A 12,868-nucleotide genomic window follows, 5' to 3' on the forward strand; every position below is an offset into this window, starting at 1 on the left:
TGAAGAGGGTTTGAAGAAGAAGCCAAGAGGTCAGCAGTGCTCCTCTGACTTAGAAAAAGGCTTGGGCTGGCAAAGCCTTCAGTAACACTAGCATCATGGAAAAAACATGCAACTACAATTTTAGGTTTCCTTGGCCTGTAGTTGAACTGTACACAATCATTTCTTGAATGAGTCTTGAGCCCTTGTCTGTTGTTTAAAGAAACAAGACTAATCAGTCTCCCGCCTTAGAGGTTGTGCTGTTCCTTACACCCCAAGTAGTAGTTTTCAACATATCTTATTTGGGACCAAAGAGTTAGACGGACGGAAGTTGTAGGCCATTAGATTTTGAGATAATAAAGTTGACATTTTGGTCTGAGGGCGGCACTAGCAGAAATTTCATTGGATCGTTGAAATTGTTAGGTTTCAGCCTCTGGGTGTCATGAATGTGCTCAGAAAGTTTCATGGAAATCCAGCCATTAGATTTTGAGATATCCTGTGTGTAAATGGAAGTTTTGGTCTAAGGGTAGCACTAGAGGAAAGGCCCTGAGTTAACCAAAATCAGTATGGTTCATTAATGACGATCCATACATTTGATTTTGAGATATCTTGTGTACAAATGGAATTGTTCGTCTAAGGGTGGCACCACAGGAAAGGCCATGGGGTTCATCATTTGGGGAGAAAGAAGGTCAAACTGTGAGTGACATGGTCATGACATGGTCATCTTTAGAGCCCTGTCACTAGTGGGGCTGAAAATCCAGGCAAAATAAGGGTTCATTCCTTCAGAGGAATCAGCTTTTATTTTTGCATGATTTGTATCCCACACCAAGTATTCATCTGCTCTCAGACGGAGAGAAAGTCCCATAACCAGTGTAAAAACCTTTGCCTTCAGAATCAAGTATTCTCTCATTAAGTCACAACTTTGTCAGTCAATTATTTTCTCTCAGCTTGTTTTTGTTTGTGTTGCTGTGTCTCTTCTCTCGGGAATGGCAAAGCTGGCTCCTGTCCATAGAAACAGCTCTGCTGATTCAGTTATATTCTCATTCCATTCCTCTTTCCTTCTTTCTCTGTCTCTCTCATTTCCTCTACCCTCTTTTGTTGTCATCCCCTCTCCTCTACCCACAAGACCAGTATGCTTCATGATCAACGTCTTTGTTACTGTAGATCTTGCAGACTTTCATTTCCAAATACTACAAACACCATTTGTGAGGGTATTGTTTAAAAAGATCTGTGCTCTAACTGAAATATCACAAGTTTGATCTCTACAACTGTCAGCGTATGTATACCATCAACAGCAATGGGCCGTTAATTTGAAGTGTCCTTGAGCAATATTATCCTGAATCCCTACTTGCTCCCTCGTAGTAAATTTCTTGATTGTGGCCTAAACCTAAAAAATCTAAAATTTGACACCCTCCCTGACAGCTAGCTTGAAAGCAAATCTCATTATGGGATAATGCAGAAGTTATTAGCTCTCTTATGACCTTTGCTTATGAAATTAGAAAATCCTTTAGTGTAAGGAGTAACAGGTAACAGCTTTGTTCCAAAATGGAATATGAAATATTTTTAGTGTCTTTAAAAACTCCAGCCTGAATATGCACACAAGACCTTGCCAGAAACATCAACAGCTTTTTGTAGACATTTCCATGTTGACACTACTCAGGACCCAGAGACAATATTTGGCACTTAAATTGGTGTGAGTCCTTCAAACATGCCAGGTTTTATTTGACTAGCCACAACTTGGCGGAAAGAATTCTGTCACAGGTCTGTCAAAGGACTTGTCAGTGATCCAAATTGGCTGCTCATGGGGCACAATGTTAGATATCCATTTTCACAAATTTTGTTTGAGAATATCAAGTAGTTTGTGTTTAAATATATGTAAATATAAAATGATATGTATTGCATTTGAGTTCATGTTGAGTTAACAGAAAATCTGTACAATACATATTGAAATGTACTGAACAAGATTATATTCATTAAAAAAAAGGAAATCAGTTCATTATTTTCTGTCAGAAATAAGAACACAAGGATGTGACTTTTGGCAAATCAAGAATAGAACATTTAACGCTCAGGCTAATGAAGGTACAGTGAAGGGACACTAGCTTGATTTTAATACAATTTCTAATTCTCTGGTGTGTTCCCAGAGACAGAATGATTAACTGTCACAGGATGTGGTGGTATATCTCTGAAAGATAATTATAATTGAGCTTAACCTGCCTGTGTGCCTTGGGAGCCCCAAGGTGCGAAGCCGCAACAGGGGCCCCACCTAACCTCCTGGCCCCACTAAATGATCACAGAGCCAACGAGGATAGGCCCCGTTCCTAATAAAATCCTATAGTGTTAGCCTTATAGCTGCTCTGAGCTCATAAGTTAGGGGTGGATAACTGTTCTCCTTGTTCTCATTGCCTCCCATAGTCTATTTCAATGAGAGTTGAAGCTGTACAGATTTTATTTTTTCTTCTTCTTTTTAGAAATTGTGACAAATTCTTTGTTGTTATTTAACCCATTAAAACTGGGCACTCTGTGCCACACTATGAGCTTGTATATCTGATATTTTTGATTAGCCAAAGAAATCTAAAATGACACAGATGTGTTCCCGGCTATAATTGGGTTAAATGAGTGTTTCTTGCGGGAGGATTTGGACAGGGCATTTGTATGCTTTGAGTTTGCCTCTTGACAGTCTCCTGCCTCCCCTCTGCTGCCCCCCACCCCTTTTGCCAATGTGACATTTTGGACAGTGCTTAGTTTGGCAACATTGCACACCTGCTGATCGAGCTGCATTACCCTGGAGATTTCAAGACAATCCCACCGTATTTCAAAATTGTTAGGGCTTTAGCCCAAATCTAAACTGGAAATACAATTTTATTTTAAGTAAAAAAAGAAAAAGAAAAACATCATCTACAAGGTTCACACAGTGGTTTACAGACCTGAACATTTTCTTTTGCTTTTTCTGAATATGGGGAAGTATTTTCCGGCCCGCCGCACGCAGATAACACAAAGGTCTCATGGTTATACCGTTTGTAAAATACGAGGCAGAAAGTCATTGAAGTTTCACATAATAGGATAATTCAGGAAAAATTCTCTCTTGCGGCTGTTGCACTGTTTCTCACTGTAAAATGTATGCATGGTTTCACATGCCGGTTTGATAAGGCAGTTGTTACCACAAAAAAAAAAAAGGAATTTAAAATGATTCGGTAATAGCCTTGGGGATGAATATCTTAACTATACATTGATTTGAGTTATTATGGGATTCAATATTAACACACAATAGGCTACTTACTCATTAATACACGCATACTGTATTAATATGAAGTAATAAGTGATACATGTAATATGTTAAACTAATAAAAGATGTATTACATATTAGTGGTGTTAACTGCTCAAACATGTTGAAATGTGTTGTGTTCATCTGTTCAATCAACTCTGTTGTCTCTTTGTCTTGAAGTAATTATCCCTCTGGCAAGAGAATCAATTTTTTATCACCACTCATACAGGTACAAGCAACAAAATGTTGGTGAGACATGTTCCACAAAGACTGTGCTAACACAACAATACAACAAGATGATGACAATAATAATAATAATAATAATAATAATTGATGTACTAAAAAAAACAATCAATAGTACAGGTAAGAACAGCAGGTATGATAAACCTCTTTCAAGCAGATATGGTCAAATCTCAGCAATGGGGGATGTGCAGAATCACGTTTTAATTCATTTGACTACTTGCACTGGTTTAGGCACTCATATCACTTGTTATGTCTCTTGTCTGTTGTGTGTTCAGGTGGCGTGTGTAGACCAAGCACAGCCCAGTGCTGGATCCCAGAGGGACTGTTAGCCCGGTAAGGACCCCTGAGACGTAGGAGGGTGCATGGAGGGCTCAAGGCCGGTGAAGCCGGGTTCATGTACCTACCTCTGGTTGGGGCTGGTCTCTGTGGCTGTGGGCTTCGTCTGCGTGGATGCCCGGACCACACCGAGTCCTTCGCTCTCCCCCAACAATGGTACTTCTTGTGGGGGCAACTCCAAGTGCATGGAGGGCATCATCTTGCCCATCTGGTACCCTGTGGATCCATCCATGGGAGACAAGATTGCTCGGGTCATCGTGTACTTTGTAGCTCTGATCTACATGTTCCTGGGCGTGTCCATCATTGCTGACCGCTTCATGGCCGCAATCGAGGTTATCACGTCCCAGGAGAAGGAGATCATAATCAAGAGGCCCAATGGGGAGACCACCACCACCACTATCCGGGTGTGGAATGAGACAGTGTCCAACCTCACCCTCATGGCCTTGGGCTCGTCTACCCCTGAGATCCTGCTCTCCGTAATCGAGGTCTGTGGACATGATTTCAAGGCCGGTGAGCTGGGGCCCTCGACGATCGTTGGCAGTGCTGCCTTTAATATGTTTGTCATCATTGGCCTCTGCGTGTCTGTGGTTCCTGAAGGAGAGGTCCGCAAGGTCAAACATCTCAGAGTGTTCTTCATAACAGCGGGCTGGAGCATCTTTGCTTACATCTGGCTCTACATGATCTTGGCAGTATTTTCTCCCAATGTGGTGCAGATTTGGGAGGGTCTGCTCACACTGGCCTTCTTCCCCATCTGTGTGGTCCTGGCCTGGGTAGCAGACCGGCGGCTGCTGTTCTTCAAGTTCATGCACAAAAAGTACCGCACCGACAAACACAGGGGCGTCATCATCGAGACAGAGACCGACCGTTCCAAGGGTATCGAAATGGATGGCAAGATGGTCAACTCGCACTTTGTGGATGGAGGCGCGGCTATCAATCTAATGACCTTGATTGATGGCAAAGAGGTGGACGAGTCCCGGCGTGAAATGATTCGCATCCTGAAAGACCTGAAGCAGAAGTACCCAGAGAAGGAGCTGGATCAGCTGGTGGAGATGGCCAACTACTACGCCCTCTCCCACCAGCAAAAGAGCCGCGCCTTCTACCGTATCCAGGCCACGCGCATGATGACGGGTGCTGGCAACATCCTGAAGAAGCACGTGGCAGAACAGGCCAAGAGGAGCGTCAGTGTGCAGGAGGTGCACGTGGACGAGCCTGAGGAGTTTGTATCCCGGATTGCCTTCGAGCCTGCCGTCTATCAGTGTCTGGAGAACTGTGGTGCTGTCCTTCTGACAATTTCCAGGAAGGGGGGCGACATCAACAAGACTATCTATGTGGACTACAAGACAGAGGATGGCTCAGCCAACGCCGGCGCTGACTATGAGTTCACCGAAGGCACGGTGGTGTTCAAACCGGCCGAGATGTTTAAGGAGATCAGCATCGGCATTATCGATGATGACATCTTTGAGGAGGATGAGCACTTCTTTGTGCGCCTCAGCAACTTGCGTGTCCTGGAGACGGAGGATGAGGTCCTGTCTGCCAACAGCCTCCCGTACCCCAAGGCCATGCTGGGCTTCCCCACCGTGGCCACTGTCACCATCCTGGATGATGACCACTCGGGCATCTTCACATTCGAGAGCAGCACACTGCATGTGAGCGAGAGCATAGGCATTATGGAAGTGAAGGTACTGAGGACTTCGGGAGCGAGGGGTACGGTCATTGTGCCCTATCGTACCATAGAAGGCCTGGCCAAAGGAGGAGGGGAGGACTTTGAGGACATCTATGGAGAGCTGGAGTTCAAAAACGACGAGACCTGGTAAGAAAATTCCCATTTTTCTCATTCTTGAAGACTGGTTGTTGGGCCAGAAATGTAAAATCATGGATTGGCTAAGAATATTGTTTATCAGTATTTACGTTTGTTCATTTTCTAAGTGTGAAGATTTCATGTGATTTGTTTTTGTATATTCATTTGTTCGCTTTACTGTATGCAACATTTGCAGATGTTTACAGATACACAAATGTTAAGTCTAGCTCAGCATTAATACTGGTGGTCTGCATGTTTATCCCACTGACTAGAACTTAGGTACAGCATTACTGCTGCTGACCCTTTTCTGTAGCATACCATGGTTTATTTGATATTTGAGGGAGCCATTTGTTTCCATTCATTTCAATACGGTAAGAAAATCAAGACACAGAGACGTGAAAAAAAGTTAGTGCTGTGTGCCATATGTTTATATGGCAGTAGCTATGGCAATTACATGTATTTACGGCAGTATTTGAAAGGAGTTGTCCTCTTGGATATTGGCATCATCAATAACAACACTTTGGTAATATTTTTGTGACATTTGCACTCATGTCTTGGTGCATTTTAAAAGCTACAGATGGAACACTTGGACAGTATTTCACCATACCCTCAGGATGAATGTCACACACGCGTGCATTTTGTATGCTTGATTTTTCTACCCCCTGTCAAGAGATTCTCCCTTTCATCAAAGGACTCTGACAGTAACCCTGTGTATGTATTGCATGCAGTGGTGATTTGACTTTGGGATTTGTCACACAACTGTGGAAACAGGGAGTCTGTGTCCCCCGATCCCCCGCTGCTCTAATCCCTACTGCTTTGGTTTTTTAAAATGAATTTCTTGTCATTTTATACTTTATTTCAGATATGTAGGTCAGTGTAGACAGACAGCAAGCCAAGGGCAGAGAGAGGAGAGACATGCAAGACAAGATGGGGGTCAGATTCGGACCCGGGTTCCTTGCACTCACTAGGAGCATATGGTCTCCGCAAAACAAAGGGATCTGTGCCAGAATTGCCACACGTTGTTATAATAAATAAATATGAAAATATTAAATAAGTACAATTACAACAAGCTTGGACCCATGTGTGACATGATGCTCCAGCACTTCCTCTGATATACTCCCATGCGTAGAGACAGCAGTATGTGGACAGCACGGTGCCTCATAAGAAATATCGATTTGTTTATTTCACAGCTTGCATCTCACACATTGGGACCCTCTGGCTCTGAATCAAAGTGACATGCGTCTGTAACATCCCCCCCCACCACCGAGGGCCCACTCAGGGCTGCATTCGCCGGCTGGCTGGCAGGCAGGGTCTGTGCTGTGCTCTGGGGCGCGAGCTCCAGAGGGCTGAAGCGGTGGGGGGTGGTCTCTGTGATCAGCATGCTCCTGGGGCCTCGCAACCTCCTGGGGCTTTGCTTGATTGGCACGACGAGAGGGGCTTCTTTGGGCCAGGGCTGAAGTCTGCAGGGATGCGGAGTCCGTGTGTGTGTGTGTGTGTGTGTGGTGGGGGGGGGACTATTATTAGGAGACTGCTGCTGTGATGTTGTCGGTATTGTGAGGGAATGCTGCTCTATCGATCCATTCGTTGTGTTGTGCATTGTGCTGAGAGTTGGGCGTTCCTACGGCTGTAGCCGCACAAAGTCCGGCGTGAGAGTGCACAACTTGATACATACTGGCCAGTATTTATCAAACCATCGTTAATAAACAAGAGGGATCCAATTTAGGCATGTTCCTTTCTGCTGTCACCTATTTTACCATGACACTTTCTATGAGAAGAATTTGAATGTTTTAGGTTCAAAACATCAGTTGAAATCCATTGCCTTTAGGGTAGAAAGGGATGTGTTAAGTAGAGCTTGGCTCCTATTCCTGTCCAGTGCTACCAATTTTAGGTTCAAACCATGTGTCAGGAATACCAGCTATGAGGGAGAATTGGATCAAATAGGGACGATGATTTTAAACCATGTGATTTAAGCAGAGTGAAACAGTTCTTTTAGGCCTCTCTCCATGTCATTCCATTACCCATTTGAGTTCCAGACCTTTGTGATGAATCTGAGGGTGATTTATGTTCCAATCAAAGCTCTAGATGGAGATGAATTGGCAGGTCGGGTGAATGAGGTTGTGCCAAAGGTCTCACCTCTGACCCCTTCACAATGATGTAAAAGCAGCAATGTTTTTCTTCAGTTAATATCCATTTGTAAATTAATTTAACACAGAGGATTTTACTTTGTAGCCATCATTGGAAACTCAGTCCAACGCCATGATCCTAGTGACATTGCAGAGGAGCGGTTGTGTAGTCATCATACTCAAAGTAGGTGATATGATAATGAAGCAATCAGAGTCAGAATCACTTTAATCACAAGTACGATAAATGTACTGGGGTGACATTGGTGCGGGGGACATAGTATTGACAATTTACACTGCGCGGCACACGGTACACACTGTGCAGACTAGGTGTAATGTACACAAGGGCAACGGGAATGTACAGTGTGAGACAGTGCTTTTGATCACAGATCTCACTCTACAAACATTCACCATTCAACATGAATGGTGATGATGAATGTATGTAATGACAAATGTTTTACAGATAATTGTGTAGAACTGCTGTGGGCTACTTCAATTAAGTTGGCAAAAGATCAATTTTCAATGTGCATGAACATCCACAAATATTTATGTGAATATCTCTTTCTTCTCCCCGTCATCAGGGCCTTCTGGGGTTTGTAGCAGAATGGCAAGCCTAGGCTGCTGTTATGGAACTCCCGACAGTCTCCCAGAAATTTACATAATTTACAGTGGGGTATAATGAATTAGATTCTGCGTGTACAAAAAAAAAAAATACACAAAAAAGAGAAACAAAGAGGGTTGTCAGAAGTGACAGCTTCATCCAGAAGCGCACTGGAAGATTCATGAGAACATTTCCATACTACAAAACAAAAGTGGAGGATGAATGCATAGAATGCTCACTTACGGTAGAATAGCGATGATGTCTCTTCTTCTGCTGCCTTGGAAGCTCTCCTCGGGGTCAGCCTAGCGCTCACCACATGAAATCCTGAATTGATTTAGCCTCCACTTCTGTCTCATTCATAGTATGTACTGTATGGATATCAACAATGGGCATTTTGTTTTCTGTACAGGAACACCTGAGGTTTTCCTGTTTGGCATGAGGCAGTTGACAGTTTTTTTCTCTGGCAGTTAATTGCTGTGACTAAAGAGTGTGTATCTTTGCCCCCTGACTAAAGGCCAAAGAGCAGGACCTTTCTGAGATTAGTGTCTTCTTTATAATTAGTCCACATTAAACTTCACTTCTCTTTCTATGCCTTTCTCTCCCCTTGTTTTATGAGCCATTGGCTCTCAATCTCCTTGGATACATTTTGGACTTGAAATGTATTACAGTCCTAATATGGCACTCTGGAATACGTCATTCCCAATTCCCAACCATTCTTAAATGTGCATTTTACGGTGGTCAAAAGTGACTCTGTAAAGTGACTCTCAAGCTGAAGAGAGTACCCAGTAGGTTAGCTAAACATGGGTCAGATAGATATCGCTGTAGTGCTGTAGAGAGAATGATTTTACCAGATGTTTAGATGGAGAGGGAAATAATGAATGTGGAATAAATGTTGAAAACTTCTGTTTCCCTTTGACACAATGAAGACACGCAGCTGTGGGGAGGAAGAACAATGTTTAACCAGGCACTGCTAAATTCATAATCAAATGAGTGGTGTGCAAGTGCAAGCGGACAGACTAGATTCTGCTGATGTAATTGCAAGTGTCATCACGCCTGGTTGAGCATGGCTGTAGACGTGCATGCTTGTAAACCTACCTTGTATTTTTAGAAATAGAATCAGGTAGTGAGTTTTTGGGTGAACGGCGGAAGGGTAGGGTGTTGTTACCATTCGGTCACAATTCGAGGCGGGACAGTAACTTCTCCACATTCACACTGAGGCCTCGCCACCCTCGCCCGCCCCACCCCAACCTCAGTAGCCTATCCCAGGAATGAGTATATATATGTCAAGTTTGTCAACTCCTCTTTGGCTTCATGAATGACAGAACACATGTCCACAAATACTGTACAGTACGTACAGTATCCTTGTCCTGCTGACCACTCAGATTTTCTCCTTGTCAACACTATTCTAGACATCCGAGAATAGAGCCATGAGGCTTACCTTACCTCTATGTAGGCCCTGCCACCCATCTCACACAGCCAGCCAGTAGAGCTGCTTTGTAAAGTTGAAAGGGTGATATGATATTATGATAAGATGCAAATTAACCACATGAATCCTAGCATCCCTATGCTGGGGTAAACATTTGGCGAACATTTGGTGACAAGCTCAACTCGTAGTAGCGCACGTGTTTTGAGCTTGTGGATCAGCCATTTTTGGTGAAGAGACTTGATGTGAGCTTGTACTGTAGATTGACTATTTTCAGCGAAGAGATTTTGTGTAGAGAGAAAAAAGGAGCAGACCTAGTTTAGACCTCTGGGGGACTCCGGTCAACAAAGTATAGGGTTTATGTGGTTAAATATTGTCGGTCCCATTGCTCCCAGTAGACTGTAAGTCAGGCTAATGATCATGATTGGTAATTGGGACACAAACCGTATTTCACAGTTATCATTTTAATTGTAGAATTGTACCAAAACGGTGAAATCCACAGTGTTAATTTATCCATTTGTCACTTCATTTGGTTATAACTGTACAGTACACTCTCAGAGTAAAACACACACATTTTACTGTGTAAATTATATACCAGGCTCACTCACTTACTGTTTGCTGCTGTGCTGTATACATGCATTCAATAAAGCGTTTCTTATTCATTAGTCTAGTCCGTTTGCTTCTGTTGTTTTAGTGTACCCGCTCCTGGCCTACACTTCCTGCTGTTCTCGTAGAAATGTGGAAGGTGAGATGCTTGTGCTTTACGGCGCTGCGCACAGGCCTTGCAGTAATTACTGGCTAGGAGATTACATAAAATGATTCTCTAAAGTTGCAGGGGCGTCTGAACTTGGGTCAATGGTTATTGAAGATGTTCCATATTGTGCCAGTTGGAGCTGTATCTAGGTAGCACCTATTCCTCCAGTGTCATCCATGACCAGCTTGTACAGCATACACAAATGTATTGACAATGAGCATGCTACACGCACGTATAGTAGACGCACGCACACACACACACGCACGCACGCACGCACGCACGCACGCACGCACGCACACACACACACACACACACACACACACACACACACACACACACACACACACACACACACACACACACACACACACACACACACACACACACACACACACACACAGAGTAGTATAGTGTTTAATTATTATCTGAGAGTGTAAAACATGGACCCGTGCATCTGCTTCATTTTTACACTCTAAGAGTGAAATGAACACTCCGGATTTGACTGTGCACAGGTTGAGTGGCAATAAATATGCTGCCCCTGCGCTTGTTCCTCCCAGTTGGGAGAATGCAATTAAGTTAAAGCTTATTTATAACACAATTCAGGGTAGGGCGTGTCGCCAGCTCTCTGACTCTCCCTGAGATGGGTCATGTCAACACATTTAGGTATGTGTTTTGACAAATGGAAAAATGACACAAGACACCACGTGATGTCACCTGAAGTCACAATTGGTTTTGTTTCCGAAATGTTTCCATCATTCAACCATTTGGGGAAAAAAATAACCTGAATCCCACAAAATGATTGAGGTCAGAACTGAAATAAGATATGAGACTTTATGATTATGATGTAAGTCATTTTTAATTCTCAGAGGTATTCAACAGGGGGTCCGCGACCTCTAGGGGGTCCGCGGAGGTACTGCAGGGGGTCCGCGAAATTGTTGTTTGATTAAACAATATTTTTGTTTAAAAATTTTTTTTTTTTCCTTTTTTTCCCCCAAAATGTCAAATTTGTCTTTAAACATAACATGAATCCATAGCAAACAGATAAATGGAGGCACAATGCACAATAACATGGTATGTTTATACATATATTTTTTATTTTGCACACTACTGGGGCAGGTGCGTATAGGAGCAGGCAATATAAAACACAATTGTATACATAAATATACAATATATGTGGTAGCCTCCCCTACCCTACGAGGTAGGGGGTCCCTGCTCCATCTCCCCATCAGTTTGGGGGTCCCTGGCCTGAAAAGGTTGAAGACCCCTGCTCTAATGGCATGACAGCACTTTTGCACCCTTGAACCTTTATATTGGAGACATTCGATATCCTTTTACTCATCACTTTGTTCTGTTGGAATTGAACACTGGATGTGTTCCGGATTCATTCTTAGTTCTGTGCATACGCCAGTGTCGTGCAAGGGAGATCTGTGATGCGTTGTGAGCTTTGTAGATGTGCAATTTTTGGTGCGTGCAACAAAGTACAGCATTTGAACTGAAGCCCTTAACAGAGGACCTGGCTTTGTTCTTGAAGAGAAGAATGAAGGGGTGTGTGTGTGTGTGTGAGTGTGTGTGTGAGTGTGTGTGTGCACGCGTTCAAAACAGGTCATTGCTCTCATGTCATTCCCTTGCCAGCCCAGGCTGACAGTCACCAGTGCCAATGGAGGTGCCCTTCCTGGCCCCCAGCACCAACATCCTGCATCTGCATACTTTGATAAAGGTCACTAGCGCTCCACGGCACCCTTCCTCCCTTGCACAACACCGCAACACAAGGACTAGAAATCAATATGGATCTCAGAGTGAAAGTGAGCTAAGGTGGCACAGAGAATGGCTTGTGTGTGTGTGTGTGTGTGTGTGTGTGTGTGTGTGTGTGTGTGTGTGTGTGTGTGTGTGTGTGTGTGTGTGTGTGTGTGTGTGTGTGTGTGTGTGTGTGTGTGTGTGTGTGCGTGCGTGCGTGCGTGCGTGCGTGCGTGCGTGCGTGCGTGCGTGCGTGCGTGCGTGCGTGCGTGCGTGCGTGCGTGCGCGCGCGCGCGTGCGTGCGTGCGTGCGTGCATGTGTGTGTGCATTCTTGCGCGAGTGTGTGCGTGCATACATGTATGTGTATATGCCTGTTTGTATTTGTGCAAATTGTGCAAACGGAATGTGTGATTTCTTGGATTTGGTGATTAATGTCTCACCAGTAAATGAATGCCTCACTGAGCAGGCCTAAAGGCAGATGTCAGTGAGGGTGAATAAATGAACAGGCAGAGGACATTTTATTTTCAAATAAACACCAGTCTCTTGTCTTTTTTCATTGAAAGATAAAACCCATTGGGTATAATAGTCTAAGACTAGTAGACTACTGCTATTGTAAATATT

General features: G+C 43.7%; 1 protein-coding gene across 2 annotated transcripts in view; it reads left to right on the forward strand.

The window, feature by feature from the left end:
- slc8a3 (solute carrier family 8 member 3) overlaps positions 1 to 12,868 on the forward strand; it is a 119,608-nt gene that overhangs the window by 6,153 nt on the left and 100,587 nt on the right. For both annotated transcript variants that reach the window (XM_080415088.1, XM_080415089.1), the window contains exon 2: positions 3,757 to 5,627. In XM_080415088.1, the coding sequence (XP_080271214.1) occupies positions 3,844 to 5,627 (1,784 nt within the window). In that variant the 5' untranslated portion in view covers positions 3,757 to 3,843. The remainder of the gene's footprint in view (positions 1 to 3,756; positions 5,628 to 12,868) is intronic.

Source organism: Gymnoscopelus braueri, assembly GCF_963280865.1.
Source record: "Gymnoscopelus braueri genome assembly, chromosome: 19".
Classification (NCBI taxonomy): domain Eukaryota; kingdom Metazoa; phylum Chordata; class Actinopteri; order Myctophiformes; family Myctophidae; genus Gymnoscopelus; species Gymnoscopelus braueri.